The 17450-nt window shown below is 34.5% G+C and overlaps 2 protein-coding genes across 4 annotated transcripts in view; one reads left to right on the top strand and one right to left on the bottom strand.

The window, feature by feature from the left end:
- The window catches only part of NMBR (neuromedin B receptor), a 74861-nt gene that overhangs the window by 8160 nt on the left and 49251 nt on the right, over window positions 1-17450 (top strand). The window contains exon 2 of one of the 3 annotated variants that reach the window (XM_077998333.1): window positions 1696-1770. The exons of the other annotated variants lie outside the window; for them this stretch is intronic. The gene's annotated coding sequence lies outside the window, so the exon portion shown is untranslated. The remainder of the gene's footprint in view (window positions 1-1695; window positions 1771-17450) is intronic. 3 annotated transcript variants of the gene reach the window in all.
- On the bottom strand, window positions 7028-8789 carry GJE1 (gap junction protein epsilon 1). The gene is given in 3 exon segments (XM_078001228.1): window positions 7028-7420; window positions 7919-8113; window positions 8751-8789. Coding segments are annotated over 3 exon segments (627 nt in total).

Genomic DNA, 17450 nt, shown 5'->3' with positions numbered 1-17450 from the left:
TGCTAGTAATGAGGGAGGCTCGATGGGCATAGGACCCTCCTGGCCAGGTGTGGGATATAATCTCCTGGTGTGCCCGTTTGCTTTAAGTGCAGTATTGGGGTGGGAGTTACCTGATTTTCCAGGTGTTGTGTGTCTCAGTTCCCCTGGCTAGGAAAAGGGATTCCCTTCCCCCTTGAGCTTCCCAGGTGAGGCGATGCCTCGCCCTGCTTCAGCTCTCGCTGGTCGGGCTGCAGCAGCTGACCAGCACAGATTGTCCAGCACTCCCTAGTGAGATGAACCCAGTACCTCAGTTGAAAATGCAGAAATCACTGGTCTTCTGTGTCGCTCGCGCTGGGAGTTGGAGACTGGAGCTGTTCCTATTCGGCCATCTTACTCCGCCCCTGTCTTTTTTTTTTTTGAGAAGGAGTCTTGCTGTGTCACCCAGACTGGACTGCAGTGGTGCGATCTATTGTACCTTTAAAGAAGTCTTCAGAATATGTAATGTAAGTCCTCTGTCTGTTTTTGTTTTTATTTTTGTTTTCCTTTGATTTTTCAAAATTGTGTTGGCTATTCTAGATCTCCTGTATTTACATATAAATTTTAGAAACATCACGTCAATTTTTATATAAGTTTCCTAGGATTTTGACTGGAATTATATTGAATTTACAGATCGGTTTATAATGACCAAAGTTACAAATACGTAAGACTTCCAAGCCATGGATGTGACATGGTTAATTTTTCCACTTAAAATGGTACAGTGGCTCACGCCTGTAATTTCAGCACTTTGGGAAGCCAAGGTGGGTGGATCACCTGAGGTCAGGAGTTTGTGATCAGCCTGGCCAACATGGTGAAACTCCGTCTCTACTAAAAACATAAAATTAGCAGGGTGTGGTGGCACATGCCTGTAATCCCAGCTACTTGGGAGGCTGCGGCAGGAGAATCATTTGAACCTGGGAGGCGGAGGTGGCAGTGAGCCAAGATTGTGCCACTGCACTCCAGCCTGGGCGACAGAACGAGACTCCATCTCAAAAAATAAAAAATTAAAATTAAATAAAAATTAAAATAAAAAATCTTTAATTATTTTCATCACTGTTTTGTAGTTTTCATTGTGCAGGTCTAGCACATATTTTGAAAAATTTATCGCTATGCACTTCATATTTTTGATTCTATTGTAAATGATTTTTTTTTACATTTAAATTTTATTTTTTATTACTCTACAGAAAAATTATTCTTCATAAGTTTATTTATTTATTTATTTAAGAGACAGAGTCTTGCTCCGCCAGCCAGGCTAGCGGGCAGTGGCACAATCATAGCTCACTGCCGCCCCAATCTCTTGGGCTCAAATCATCCTCTCACCTCAGCCTCTGGAGTAGCTGGGACTACAGGCAGGCACCACCATGCCTAGCTAATTTCCTTATTTTTTGCAGGGGGGGGTCTTGCTGTATTGTCCAGGCTAATCTCAAACTCCTAGACTCAAGCGATCCTCCTGGCTCCACCTCCAAAAGTTCTGGGATTACAGGCATGAATCACAGTGCTTGGCTTATAAATTTAATTTTCTGGAACATTCTTTAGAATTTTCTATGTACGTGATCACGTCTGTGAATAAAGATATTTATTATTTTGCAATTTATATATTGTTTGTGTTATTGTACTTATTGAATAAATATATATTTAGTATGTATATGTTTATTTTGTTTTTGTCTTATTGAATTTTAGTTCAACGTTAAACACAAGTGGGAAAAGTAGAGAGCCTTGACTGTTTTGAGACTACAGGGGAAATTGTTAATTCCTGTAGGTTTCTTTAGATGCTATTTATCAAGCTTAGGTAGATCTCGTTTAAAGTGAGAGGTTTAGGGTTTTTGGTTTGTTTCATTATAAATGGGTGTTTATAATATAACTTTTCATTTCAGGGATAAATCCCACCTAACATGATGTATTATTTTTATATATATTGCTGAATTCTATTTTTGCTAAGAATTTTTAATATCAACATTATGCTGGCCTCCTTACATGAAATGGCAAATATTCTCTTCTAATTCTTAAAAAAGATTTTGGAGTATTATTTCTTCCTTAAAGATTTAATGGAATTCACCGCTGAATTCGTCAGGGCCTGACATTTCTTTATGGGAAGGTTTTGGATTTAAAATTTTAAAAATCCATATATGGATAGTTATATTTTTTGTTTGTGTCTGTCAATTTTTAGTAGTTTGGAATTTAGAAATTTTTTCATCTAAGTATCAAAAACTTACTGACCTAACATTGTTCTGGATGTTTCCTTATAATTGTTTCAAGGTTTTACTATAATTTCCCTTTTCTAATTTATCTTATGATTTTCATTTTCTCCCTTATTATCTCATATTATCAAACCAGAAATTTATAAGTTTTATTAATCTTTTCAAAGAACGAGATTTTGGTTTAATTGATTTTCTCTATTGTCTTTGGGTTTTATATCACTGTGTTTTATATTCGTATTTTTATTTGCATCTTTCTATTTAATTTGTATTTAACGTATCTTTTAAAAACTTCAGGCTGGGCATGGTGGCTCATGCCTGTAATCTCAGCACTTTGGAAGGCCGAGGCGGGTGAATTGCATGATCAGGAGTTCGAGAGCAGCCTGGCCAACATGGTGAAAACCCATCTCTATTAAAAATATAAAAAATTAGCTGGGTGTAGTGGCGGGTGCCTGTAATCCCAGCTATTCAGGAGGCTGAGGCAGGCGAATCGCTTGAACCCAGGAGGCAGAAGTTGCAGTGAGTCGTGATCGCGCCACTGCACTCCAGCCCTGATGATAGAGTGAGACTCCTTCTCAAAAACAAACAAACAAACAAACAAACAAAAAAACCCAACAACTTCAGAAAATGAACAGTTAAAATTACTATATAATGTCTTTTCTATCATAATATTTATAACTTCCAATATTCCGCCAAACACTGTTTTAACTGTTTTCCACTTATTTTGATAAGTTGTAATCGCAATTTTGTTTAAAGCAGTTTTTAATTTCCCAGGTATTTTTTTTCTTTGATCCATGGGTTAATAAAAGTATGTTGTTAATTTTTCAAACATTTGGATGTATCCCTGCTGTCTTAATTTTATTAATTTCTAGTTTAATTCCATTGTGACCAGAGACTATAGTCTGTATGATTTCAATCCTTGAGACTTTCTTATGGACCTCTTTTGGTGAATGTTACAACGATCTCTTTTGGTGAATGTTACACACGCACTTGAAAAGAATGTCTGTTCCGTTGTTGCTGGGTGGAGTATTCTATAAATATCAATTAGTTCAAGTTATGTATTAATAATTTATAATCTTCTGGTATCCTTTCTGATTTTCTATTTACTTTGTCAGTTTAGATGCTATTACTGAGAGAGAAGTGTTGAAATCTTTAGCTATAATAGGATGTATTTCTTTTTTCAATCTACCAGGTTTTGCTTCATGCATTCTGAATCTCTATTAACTGGTGGCATACATATTACAACTATTATGCTTCATGATGAAATTATACTTTAAACATTATGAAATGTCTCTTTAATCTCTGTCATCATTCCTTGCTGTAAAATTGACATGAGTTTTCTCATATTAATATAGTCAATTGAGCTCTCTGATGCTTAGGGTTTGCATGATACATCTTTTCCCATTTATTTTCTATAAAATATTTAAGATTTTAAAATATTAAACCTTTAAATATTTAAAAATGTTTAAAGTGGGGTTCTTGTTAATAATTTGGTCTGGCTTTTAAAAAACACATTTAGACAATCTCTTATGTTTTTGGAGTGGCAAGATCTCTTGTATTTATTGTTAACTATTGATATGTTTGGGTTTGGTTCCACTACCTTGTTATTGTTTCTATTTGTTTCATCTGTTTTTGTTCTCTTTTTTCCTTTCCTGCTACCTTTTGTATTAATTGAATGTCTTATGATTCCAGTTAATTTTGTTCGTTTGCTTGTTAAACCAAAATTGTGTTGCTTTTTTAAACTGGTTGTTTTATATTTTATAATATACAACTTTAAGTTATCACAGCAAACTTCAAATGATAACATACTTTACCTATATTACAAGAATCTTATAATAGTATACTTCTACATTTGATTTGATTTGCCAAGTTTTATCAATTTTATTGTTATTTTCAAGAGTGATCTGGGATTTATTTCACTTTGTTTTCTAAAATGTTACTTTTTACCTATATCCTTATTAAATTATTTTTGTTTATCTTTGTTTAATAAGTTCTTATGTTTGCTTTTTGAATTACATTTATTGTTTCCTTTTTTATAATAGATTTATTTTCAGCTGTCAATTTTCAGTGCAATACAAATTTGCTCATATCTCATAGGTTTTAATATGTAGCATCTCACTTCTTGTTCATATAAATAGTCAGAAAAGCTTCAGTTTAAGTTATCTTATTTGACCCAAGAGCTTTTTATGAAATGGTTTTAAATAGCATTTCAAATGGTTAGATATTGTTTAGTTTTGATGTTCTTATTAATTTTTACTATATTTGCATTTTATTCAGAAAAAATTAGTTTTCATATTGGAATATGAATTTTTATATATTCAGGACTATATAGCTGTGTGCTAACAATTCTGATATAATTACTAATAAAATGAAATCATAGTAGGTCGGTAGTGAATTTCCAAGACTGTCTAAACCACCTCTCTCATCTTATCTCTGTCTTTAAACATAACAATATGTAGTGTTTAGTTCAAAGAAGTAGAGGCAAGCAAGGTTTCTTTGGTGGCTTGGAGATGCCATCCTTCCACCTTGTCAGTTGAAGAGATCAAGAGCTCAGGGAGGCTGAGGAAGCTAGATTTTAACGGATGCTACAGTAAGGTGAGAGCTGGAAAATGAGAGAGCTTCAGAGATCTGCAAAGGGCTTTTCAGTGAGTCCTGATCAGTGCAACATCTTTAAATATCTTTCCAGGAAAAGAACTAATTGAAAGGATCAAAAGGAACAATACTCAAGATTCATACAAGACTGAGAATATTTGCTGTTCCCAAAGTCAGAGTGGAAAAATCTCTTAATAAAGAGATATATGTTGACCATGCCCTACCCTAAAAGATGAATCAGAGTGAGAATAAATCCAAGTGTTTATCTATGATTGGGCAATAATATTAAGGGGAAGTCTTCTGTGGGATTTTTTGGAAAAATGATCTTCCCTGGGAAAGAATCCTGAGAGGCAAACCAGAATAAGGTCCTTTTGCCCCATCTCCCTTCTTGCCTTGGACAGAGAGAACCTGTTTCCTGTAGCAATGGCAATTTGTGTCACCACCACAAGTCAACCAGCAGGAGGGAAGAATTCAAGATTTTTGAAACTAGTGAAAGGATAGTATTCCCAAACCACAAAAGAGGCATCTGATAGAGCACTCAGAAAGGTTCTTCCTTAGTATTGGGGCAAAACTGGCCTTTCCGTAAGTACTACGCTGGTCATATATAACAAAGCTTGAAAAGAAGCAGAAAGGATCATCTGTTTCCAAGTAACTTAACTGTGCTCCAGAACTAAGTTGAAGAATATTTATGAGAAGAAAAATAACCGTCATCTAACAGGATAAAACACACAATGCCTGACATTCAATAAAAAATTACCAACCTTGGAAAGATGCAGCAAAAATAGGACCCATAATGAAAATGTGTATGTTTGCCAGCAGATTGGCAGGAGCATTCCACCTTGAATGCGGGCAATCAAGGGGTATGTTATCTATAGAGAATTTAAAAATAAGGATAAAATATTAAACATGGTTGCTGTTTGTTAACACCAACAGTTAGTTATTCTAAACAAAGAAAGTCAATACATATCCTTTGTTTGTAGAGTGGACAATTTTTACCAGTCCCCACCCTGTTGGCATGCCACTGCTATAGTATGATTTTACAGCTCACGTGCTAGATTATGATTTTATAAAGGTATTAAATCTTGATGATCTTTTTTATACGAATTTTTTAATGCAGTACTTGTTAACAAATAGATATCAGGAGCTATTTGTGGAATGAAGATAAGTTGGATTTTCTCCTGTGCTCTCATGTAGAGAAAACCTCAGTGATGAAAACCTTAGATACAGAAATTCATGATGTCAAACATAGGCTGCATAAAGCTTAAGGAAAAATGGAAAACCTTAGTATCTGAGTATACTCATTTCCCTACTAAGTTACCAGTATAAAGCAGTAATACATAAGGATTTTAAATAATATCGAATGAATCAAATGATTGTTGGTAAGGCAGGCAGATAAAAAGAAATGCACTAAATCAATATACAATTGTCTCTGAAATAATTTCATAGCTATTGAGGAAGTCTAACTTAATATAAACACAGTGTTCCCTTTTGATAAATATAGAAGTTACAGTTACAGAACATCTGTGGGCACAGAAAGGTTTTTTTTTCCTGAGAAGAAACAAGGATCCCATGTGCAGTATTATCCATAGCATTTTTTATTTATTTGGTAACTATATTTCTATATCATTTTAATATTGAAACTTTCAAGAAAATGATTGAATAAAATTTTTAAAATGTAATTGTTCAATTTCTTCAAAGTAATGGTCAAACTATAGAATTACTCCTTAATAATTAATTTATAACTTTTGTGCTTAAATAAGTTATATTTTATATGAATGCAAAATAATTACACCCTCAAATTTAAAACTGTATAGTTCCACAGAAAGGAAAATATGAAGATCTGGATTATGACTTTGGCCACCCAAATTAACCTACCTGACCATCAATTTTCCACTTCGTAAAAAAAGACAATAAATGTTTCTCTGGCCACAAAAAAACTGATCAATTAAGATGTATGTGAGAGAACTCTGTAAAAGCACCATTTAAAAATAAATTAACAGTAGTTCTGTTTATATTTTCTAATAAAAGTGATCAAAATTAAAATAAAATGAAATAGTTCTTCAAGAATCCTTATCTTACAACCAGGCATTATATTTTATAGTAGACGTGAATTTCAGACACATTGAAGTAAGTTTGTTTTGAAATTGTGGTACTCACTAAGTATGATAAAACTAAATAAAAATGATAAAGAACTGTAACATGACAATAGGTAATCCATTCTTTGGTCATTGTCCGAATGGAAAGTATAATCTTCTAAATATGATCTCAAAAATCTCAGCAACACATAATACCATTGTAATTGCTGTAAATGTATACAATGCAATGAGAAAAATGGTTTTTTCAAAGTATTCTGGAACCATGCATCTTACAATCATGTTTTCCCCAAGAAATCTAGCATCACACAGGTAAAGAGATTTTACTTGGAAACCAAAGAGGTAAATCTGAAGCCAAAATGCTATTGCCTCTAGACTAATTCTTAATAAAACAGAGAGTATATAAATTAGAGTGCAAATAGGCTTTTGAAGAATGCATTCTTGATTGATGCTTTTACATGCAGCATAAAGATGAAAAATAGCTCCAGGAACCAGGACAATCACTAGTTGTAATGTCCAGAACACCTAAAGTATGTCAGAAATATCTTAGTAAATCAATTAATCAATATGTAACTAAAAATACACAAAAAACGCCACTAACTCTCAACAGAGACTAACTTAAAAATTCCAAGTTTCATAAATATCATATATATGTCTTAATATAATGAAGGTAGTAATGTCAAACATATTTATTGTGAAAACATAGTCATATATTACTATAGCTGCCTCTTAATGACTGATAATGATGAAGTAGTTTATTTTATTAGCCAGTTAATTTCTATATTCCAAATATAGGTCTGGAGAATAATGATAACATTAGTAGATAACAAAATGCCAGAATTGGAAGAAACTCCCCAAAACTCAATTTATCTGAAATATACAGCTAATTAAAGAAAAAGTAACATAATCCTTAAAAAAAAAAAAAAAAAAAAAAAACCTGTTAGGGTATTTCTCATATTATGACATTATTTTACATTTAAAGAGAAAATGAGTTTGTTGTAGAGTTAATGTTTATGTGCACACAGAAAAACTTACTTGTGGAGTGATTGGCCTGAACTGATTGTAACAGAAGAGATTTATTTCTCTTTTGTCTGTATCTCAACTGAAGTGCAAGGCCTCATTCCCATAAACTGCAAAGCCTAGTACCCGGAGGAAGAACATTTGGATTGATCAAAAGAAAAGGGTGTGGAATTGACCAATCACAGTTGGAGGTTTAACCTGTTATGGTTTTAGGAGAAAAAGAAATCTTTTAAATACAAACATTAAAGGAGGACATTTAAAAAACATCCTTATATCGCATTTAAAAAATGTAAGATTCAAGAAGTTTTGAAGCCAAATTGACCCTTAGAGATCATCAAATCAAATATAATTCCTGCATTATGAGATTTCTCACTCTTAAAATATGAAAAGCAACATTTGATAGGGACATGTGTAATTTTGGAAATATTTAAACAGCTTTGAACTCAATTAATATCCCCACCACCGTAATCCATTTGCAGTAAAATCAGAATATCTAATACTTCTTTTTGAAAATTAGATAACAAATCCAGTAGTAAGCTCAGTCCATACACTACCTTAACAACTAAATAATGTTTATTAATTGTAATTAAAGCTTTTTTCCCCTACTTCTTAATTATGAAATTGAGAGTGAGCCACACTAAAACAGCAACATCTAAAGATACTTCCTGAATTTTTCTCTTTAGAGTTTTAAATTCAGAATATTTTGAAGTATATGGTTGACACTTACAGTATTCTCCATAGATGTAGAGAATTTATTCACCAAGACTTATGCAATTCAGGTTAAAATACTCAGAAAAGACTCATACAATTGCTTTTTTGTTTGTATAATACTTACACATCCTTCATAGAAGTTTTTGATGTAATTTAGAGACATGTCTCAGGAGATGTTATCCTGACATTCCTGTGGGTTAATTCTTGACCCACATTGCCAGTTTGCTTCTGCCAGAATCAAGCTCTTTTATTCTCTCAGGACTCTTACAGCAGAAAACACTCATCACTACAAATTTCTCTCCCCTCTTCCTTTTCTCTTAGATCTCTGGGGCCCCATTCAACTTTCCTATCTCTGTCCCAAAACAAAACAAAAACAAAGAAACAAAAGCGGAGAGCATGTGGCCAATCTAATAATCCCTTGACTTACACTGTCAGCATAGCCAGCCAGGAATGCCAGCAAAGCAAGAGACCAGCCCCACAAAGGTTCTGAGCACTCAATGCTTCTACAATTACCTAAAAATGGACTGTATCTAAATTACTGGGCTCTTTAGCTTGGAGTTTTCTCTGATAATGTTGAAGTAATCTTTTTATTTTCCTTTTTATTTTATTTAGGTGTGTCCTAAAGGATAGTACATGGGAAATATTCCTGATTCTTTATTGTTTACTTCCATAAAGTATAACTAATTTCTGGGAAGTCTTAAGAAATTGTAACACAGGATATAATAACTATTGCATTATTGAATATTATTGATGTATTGCTATATTTGTCTAGTTGTTGAATGCTTGCCACAGACATGGAAAAATCTGTAATTAGATCTCTGGGCTAAGGAAAAAGATAGCAAACTGCTAATTAAGGCAAGACCAAGAGCTAGCACATATCATGAGAACAATCCTTCCCATCCTTTCTTTTGTCCTTCAGTAGATACATCATCTATTAGACATTGTTATGGGTGTTGAGGACCAGCAGGCACCAAGACCAGTAATTACCTTCTGACTTACATATCTGCTTACTATCTTCCATCCACCTATAATGTCATACAGCTAATTGTTGATTATATTTGCTTTCTTTACTTGCCTTTCTCATTTTCTTGTGATCTGCCAGAGGTTGTAACTTCAGACAATGTCATTGCTTTCTTCTAGCAAGTGGAGAAGTGACTGCATGATACATGTATTTGTAACCAATAAACAAGGGACAGTGTTCTTGTTGAATAGGAGTGCTGTGCTGGATAGGAAGAAATAAAAATGGACAGCTTAATGATCCCTCAGAATGGTTAGATAAAAGATATTTGTGTATATTCCCATCTTCTCAGAATCAGAATTTCAGGTTTACTTTGTGTTGATTCCCAAGAAGGGACATCTAAAAGCCCTAACAACTATTTGCATAAGAAGGAATAGTGCTTTGGCTTTTACCATTGTACAGTAGTGAATGCTATTGTTTAGTCAACTGTATACAATTGTCAGACATATAGAAATCATCAGTGTCTCCTTTCAGGGGTGTATAAAATTGTCTTGAACCTTAATTGCATGTGTAGAAGAAGGGAGTGTAGCATCATTGTCATTGCTGAGATCTACAAGGGGCCAAATAATTAATACCAATCTTTCTCTTACATGTTCTGATCCAATTGGGTAATAAGACAAAGGAATAAACCATATGTGGGCCAAAATATCACACATAAAGATTAGGCTGAGGAGGGATGTTGCTTATCTTTTTAGGAAAGTGTGATCCTTAGTGAGACTGGCCTCAAATGTATGGCAATTGGTAAGGGTGTTTATTCAAGTGACAACCTGGGTTTCTTGCATACTAATGGCCGCAGGTTCCATAGCCGCAGGTTCCAAAAGCAGAAAAAGGGTGATTCTTAATATTCTCAATGCACAAGCATTGTTTAGCACTCAGCTTGCTTCATATTTGCTAATCTTACATTAGGCAAAGAAAGTTTCAAAATGAACCCAGGTTTGAGAAACATCATCTACCTCTTGATGGATCTTTGAAGTCATGTTGCAGAGGTGTGAATGTATGAAAAGAAAGTATTTGTGGCCAACTTTATATTCTATCACAATGTGCCCACTGATTACAAATATTAACATCCCTCATGCATGTCTTCACTTTCATTATAGGATGCCAAAACTATCATCTAATTGTAGAATTAAAATTGAAGTCCAGGATTTTGTGATTTGCATTATATCTGGATGTGGCTACTCTTGATCTAGAATCTGGAGAAACAAAGGGAAAAGTTACATTCTACATGACATCAATATACAATGGTGATACAGGAATAGGATGACTGCAATAGACACTTCCACACCAAAAGTAGAAGAACAGGAGATATGTAACTGTCACTGGTCCGTAACAATTCTGAAATCGTGCAAGGAAAAATATTGCCTGTTGTCCCTACTCTGGAGGGAGGGAACATTCCATGATTGAGGCATGGTTGTATTACCCTGAAAGCTGTTCCGTAGTATATTATACTCTCCTTAATGGAAGTGGTTCCCTGGTCCATTGTTGTCAGTGGCCTGTAGTTCCATTCTCTGTGTTCTTGGCTGAAAGCATCTTCCCTTTTTCTTGAAAAAAAGAAATGATTATGCTTGAATAAATGACTTGCTCAGACTGCTTCTTGCTAGATAAAAGCTGGGGGGCCAGAAGTCTTTTTTATAATTTGACCAATATCTGGCCTTTTAAGCCATAGTAATAGCTGTTTTGCTGATACAAACCTCTTAATAACTCTTTGGCTTTCTGTGTAATAGATTTCATATACTTAGTTTTAGTAAGAGTCATATAATTAAATATATATCTCTCTCTACAAATATATTTATGGCTGTTTTTGGATTAGACTTTTCTGAAGTGCTCTTAAGATATTTAGAAATCTTTTGTCTAATTGAGATAGTCATTAGTCATGCCTTAAATATTTAAAAAGTCTAATCAAAGGACATTGTAGCCACACCATTGATTTGACTTTTACCCTAAGACCGTTTCTTACATTAGAAAGCTTTATTGGCTAGGGAGACTAGAAATGAGATAAAACATTCACATGTAGCCAGTCCCGACCTCTCTATATTTTCTCCAAGTTTTTCCTGCAAACTCATTTCTAGGTCTCTTTACAAGGTAATGTTGATTGATTGCTGAAACATGGGTAAGTGAGGGGGAAATAAACTTTGACCTTATTTTCTCCTCTGAAGAGCTCAGAAAATTATTGGGGTACATAGCACCTGGATGGTGCTGCAGAGCTTGACCCTTATCTACACTCCTCATCAGATCTCAATATGAAGAACAAAGGCCAAGCAGAGAAGTAACCAAGTACAACATATACCAGGGGTGTAGTTGAGAAATACAAAGGACCCCATATAAATGAATGGCATCAATGTGAGTGGGAGGGAGCACACAGTACCTAAGATCACGGGCTCTGGAATCAGAGATTTGAGGTCTCAAGCAGATTATTTCACACCTTTGAATCTCAGTTTCTCAAACTGGCAATGAAAATTGTACTTACCTCAAATGATTGTTGTATGTGGATTATTAAACGATTTGGAAAACATTTATCCTGTCGTTAATGAGAGCCTGGACCAACTATGGTCTCCTTGTTATACAGACTACAATATATTAACAAATTAATACTCCTTAAGCAAAGAAAAGTCATTCCTTCCTTGAGGGTAAAGAACCTTTGTGTCAGCCAGAGTAAGAGTGTTTTTTGGAAGAATAAATAATACATACAAATTCCATGTCTGTTTTCAATGTCTTTTCTCTCTCTCTCTCTCTGTCTCTGTACTTGGAAACTGAGTGCATTTTCCTTCTGAGTCTATCAGGATACCAAGACATCTACTTGTCAGCAAGGACTAGTGGGATTGAACCCCAGAAAGGCTTATGGCTGTTAGTTAATTTAATCATCAAAATATACCTCTGCTCTTTCAGCCCTAAAGATTTTTTAGGAAGCATGGCTGGGGAAAACTTAAAATCACGGCAGAAGGCGAAGGGGAAGCAGGCACATCTTTGCATAGCCAGAGTAGGAGGAAGAGAGAGAGAAAGAGTGGGGAGCTGCTACACACTTTTAAACAACCAGATCTCACGAGCACTCACTATCACAAGAGTAGCACTGAGGAGGAAATCTGCCCCCATGAGCCAAACATCTCCCACAGGCCCCACTTCCAACACTGAGGATTACAATTCAACAAGATTTGGACACGAACACAAATACAAACCATATCAACATTTAAATCACAAAAAAGGAGTAAAATTATCTCTGTTTGCAGATAACATAATTATACAGCAGGAAACACTAAAGACTCAACCAAAAAAATTCTGTTAGAACTAACAAATGAGTTCAGTAAAGTTGCAGGACACAAAATCAACACACAAAAATCGGTGACATATCTGCACACAAACAAAAAATGAGCTATCTGAAAAAGCAATTAATAAAACAATCTTATTTACAGAAGCTGTAAAAAGAAAAAAAATACTTACAAATTAACTTATCCAAAGAGGTGAAAGACTTGTACAATGAAAATTATAAAACACTGATGAAGAAAAAAGATAAATGGAAAGACATTCATACGCATGTATTGGAAAAATTAATATTATTAAAGTGTCCACACTATCCAAAGTGATCTACAGAGTCAATGCAATCTCTATTAAAATCTCAATGGCATTCTATACAGAAATAGAAAACATAATCCTAAAATTTATATGAAACTACAAAAGACCCCGAATAATCGAAGCGATATTGATCAAGAAAAACAAAGCTGGAGGCATCATACTTCCTGATTTCAAAATATACTATAAGGACTACAATAATCAAAATAGTATAGTATTGGCATAAAAACAGACACATAGACAAATGGAACTTAAGGGAGCCCCAAAATAAGTCCACCAGAAGGTCAACTCATCTTCAACAAGAATGTAAAGAAAGTCTGTTGGGGAAGTGATAGTTTCTTCAGCAAATCATGCTGGGAAAACTGGATATCCACATGCAGAAAAATGAAACTGGACCTTTATTTCACCCCCTGTACAAAAATCAACTCCAAATAAATTAAAGTTTTAAGTGTAAGACTTGAGAACATAAAACTACTGGAAGAAAACATAAAGCAAAAGCTTCTTTACATTGGTCTGAGCATGGATTTTTGGATAGGACACTAAAAGCCAGACAACAGAAACAAAAAAAAGATAAGTTATTTGAATTAAAAAGCTCCTGCACAGCAAAAACAAAACAAGACAAAACAAAAACCACACACACACAAAAGTAAAAAACCTTCAAAACCAAAACCAAATAACCACCCCCCCCATCCAAAACCCAATGTTGAATGAGCAACCTACAGATTGGGAGAACATTATTTGCAAACTGTGTATCTGATAAGGGTTAATATCCAAAATATGGAAAGAACTCATACAACTCAACAGAAAAAAAAATATTCCCCCAAATAACCTGACTCAAAAATGGGCAGAAGAATAAATAGACATTTCTCAAAAGAAGAACCATAGATGGTCAATAAGTATATTAAAAAGTGCTCAACATCTCTTATTATCAGGGAAACACAAATCAAAATCACAATAAGATATCACTTCACACCTGTTAGAATAGCTATTATAAAAAAAAAAAGATGTGTTGGTCGAATGTGGAGAAAAGGGAGCACTTGTACATACTGTTGGTGGGAGTGTAAATTGATATAGTAATTAAGGAAAACAGTAGGGAGATTCCTCAAAAAATTAAAAATAGAGCTACCTTAATAATTCAGCAATCTTACTTCTAGGTATATACCTGAAGGGAATGAAATTATTATCTCATAGAGCTATCTGCACTGCAGTGTTCGCTACAGCCTGATTCAACAATAGCCAAGGTATGGAAACAACCTAAATGTCCATCCACAGATTAATGTATAAAGAAATCACACACACACACACACACACACACACACACACACACACACACAGACAGAGAGAGAGAGAGAGAGAGAGAGAGAGAGAGAGAGAGAGGAATATTATTAAGCCTTTAAAATGAGGAAAATCCTGCTGTTTGCAGCATGAATAAAAATGAAGGACATTATGTTTAAGGGAAATAAGCCAGAAACAGAAACACAGATACTATATGATTTCACTATATATGGAATCTGTAAAATAGTCAAACGTATAGAAGCAGAGAGTAGAATGGTGATTGCCAGAAGCTAGTGGGGAGTGGGAAATGGGGAGATGGTCAAAGACTAGAAAGTTTCAGTTATGCAAGATGAATAACTTCTGGAAATCAAATGTACAGCAATGTGACTATAGTTAACTATACTGTATTGTATACTTGAAATTTGGTAAGAGGTAACTCTTACATATTACATATTCTTACTGTGAATATGTGCGCACACACACGAAGATAATTATGGGAGGTGATGGATATGCCAATTAGCTTTACTGTGGTGATTATTTCACAATGTATATGAATATCAAAACATGAAGTTGTACACCTTAAATACATACAATTGTTTGTTAGCTATACCACAATAAATCTGAAAATAAAAAAGCAAGTTACATTCATTGCTTTAGAGCTGTGCTTTTCTATGTCTTTGTCCTTATTCACTCATTTTTTCATTTAAATAAATTTTGAATATCTATAATACAAGCTGCTGTGCGAGGTGTTAGAAATTTGTGAGTACAGTGTAGCCCTTGCCTCCATGGGGCTTAAATAATAGCATGAGTACTTGTGTATGTATGTGTATGTGTATGTGCATATACATGTATATGTGTATATGGTTGAAATGTATGCTGCTGATAATTTGCTTAAAATAAAGCATGATTTATATTTAATCCTTCAGAGTATGGTCACAAGCTGTCTTGGCTTATTTTACATCTGGGAAACAAGGGAAAGTAATCTCTATATATGTTTCCTCTCTACCGTTTTTTGATTCTCAGTATTTTGCGTTGTGTCAGAGTAATTTACCCTTCTTCTCATGAGATACCCAATGATGGTAAAGTGGGGTTGAATAGAGGTCAATTTAGGTACTCAGAATAGTATGTTTCACAGAGGGACAGCTGAGATAAGGCAATCTGAATAGCTGCCTAGATTCATAAATCACAACCCTTAGCCAATTCACATCTCACTGAAATCTCTGACCTGCCAAAATTAGGTTTGTCTTTCTGCATGAATAATTTATATTTTCTGGAATGAAACTGGGGATGGCTTAGTAGAAAGGGTCAATAACCAATCATGTTATTTCGGACAAATGATTTAACCTTCTGGGGTATGTTTCCATTTCTCCAAAAAGAAGGGATTGGATTCTATGATGTGTAAGTAATTTCACAATTCTATGGTTTTATGATTCTAATTCTTATAACCATACTTAGAAGTATTGTACTTGCTCTGAGATTTATTGTCAGTAATTTAGACGGTGCCAGCAATTGCTTGACCTAATGGTTAAATTGAAGGTCTTATTTTCCTCCTTTTTCAATGAGTTCATATTTAAAATATTCCCAAACTGCATGATTTCTAGTTGTATAACACATAAAACAATTTCTTTTTTGGATAGGTCACCCACATATCTACAGCTATTATTTTTGGTGAGCGATATGCCATCCACATATCTCCATAGGAAAGCCCTGCCTAGAAATCCAGAAGACTTGAGAGTGCATTTTTTTCGCTACTTTACTGGCAATTATTTAAACACACAATATTCATTTTGCTAGTTTCAGTTCTTCCATCTGTAAAATGGAGAAAATGATTCTTACCTACTAGACGTGTTGTGACCAAATGAGATAGTACATGAGATAATAACTTGTACAGTGACCGATACATATAGGTTTCTCCAAAAGCAGTATTTTCACTCTTATTACGGAGACTAGACTCATTCTGGCAAGCTTGGGAGAAAGTGTACCAAAGAGGTATAAACTTGGGTTCTTGAATAAACAAACATGAATAGGTACATACCTTGCAATAAAAAAACCTTGGAAAAATTACCTAACACGTCTAAGCCTACTTTCCTCATCTTCTTGGGGTTTCTGGAGCTGTCTTGATCTGTGGGTTTGTTTTCAATAAATTTTGGGAAAAATAATCAGCCATTATTTTTTCAAATATTTTTTCTGTCCCCTTTCTGTCTTCAGGGACTCCAATTTTTTGTCTAGACTGCTTCATATGGTTTCAAACGTAACTGATCCTCTCTGTATTCCTCCTTTTCCATCTTCATTCTCATTATATTTCATTATGAAGAGTTACTGTGTTAATTTCACTAATCTCTTCGCTATAGAATCTCATCTGAAGTTAATACTATTCATGGCTTTTAAAAAAATATCCAATGTGGCATTTTTAGCTCTAGGAAGGGGTTCCACAAACTACAGCTCATGGGTGTGCCACTTCTTCTGTGAAATAAGGTTTAACTGTAGCCTAGCCATATCCTTTCATTTACATATTGTCTATGATTGCTTTTTGTCACAAGGTCAGAGTTGAATAGTTTATTGTTTAAAAATGCTAATGATCACCCCAGGCTTCAGGGAGTTGTAACATTTTCACTGTGGAGGATCTTGCCTTGATGTAGATGGCTGCTGACAGATCAGGATGTTGGCTGCCAAAGGTTGGGGTAACTGTGGCAATTTCTTAGTGTAAGACAATGAAGTCTGCCACATCAACTGACTCTTCCTTTCATAAAATATCTCTCTGTAGCATGCAATGCTTTTTGACAGTATTTTACCCACAGTAGAACTTTTTTCAAAATTGGAGCCAATCTTCTCAAACCCTGCTGCTGCTTTATCCACTAAGTTTATGGGATATTCTACATCCTTTGTTGTTATTTCAACAATATTCACAGCATTTTCACCAGAGAGATTCCATCTCAAGAAATACTTTCTTTCCTCATCCATAAGCAG

The sequence above is a fragment of the Macaca mulatta genome, chromosome 4 (assembly GCF_049350105.2).
Source record: "Macaca mulatta isolate MMU2019108-1 chromosome 4, T2T-MMU8v2.0, whole genome shotgun sequence".
In the NCBI taxonomy this organism is placed as follows: domain Eukaryota; kingdom Metazoa; phylum Chordata; class Mammalia; order Primates; family Cercopithecidae; genus Macaca; species Macaca mulatta.
This window is presented reverse-complemented; position numbering and strand designations above follow the sequence as displayed.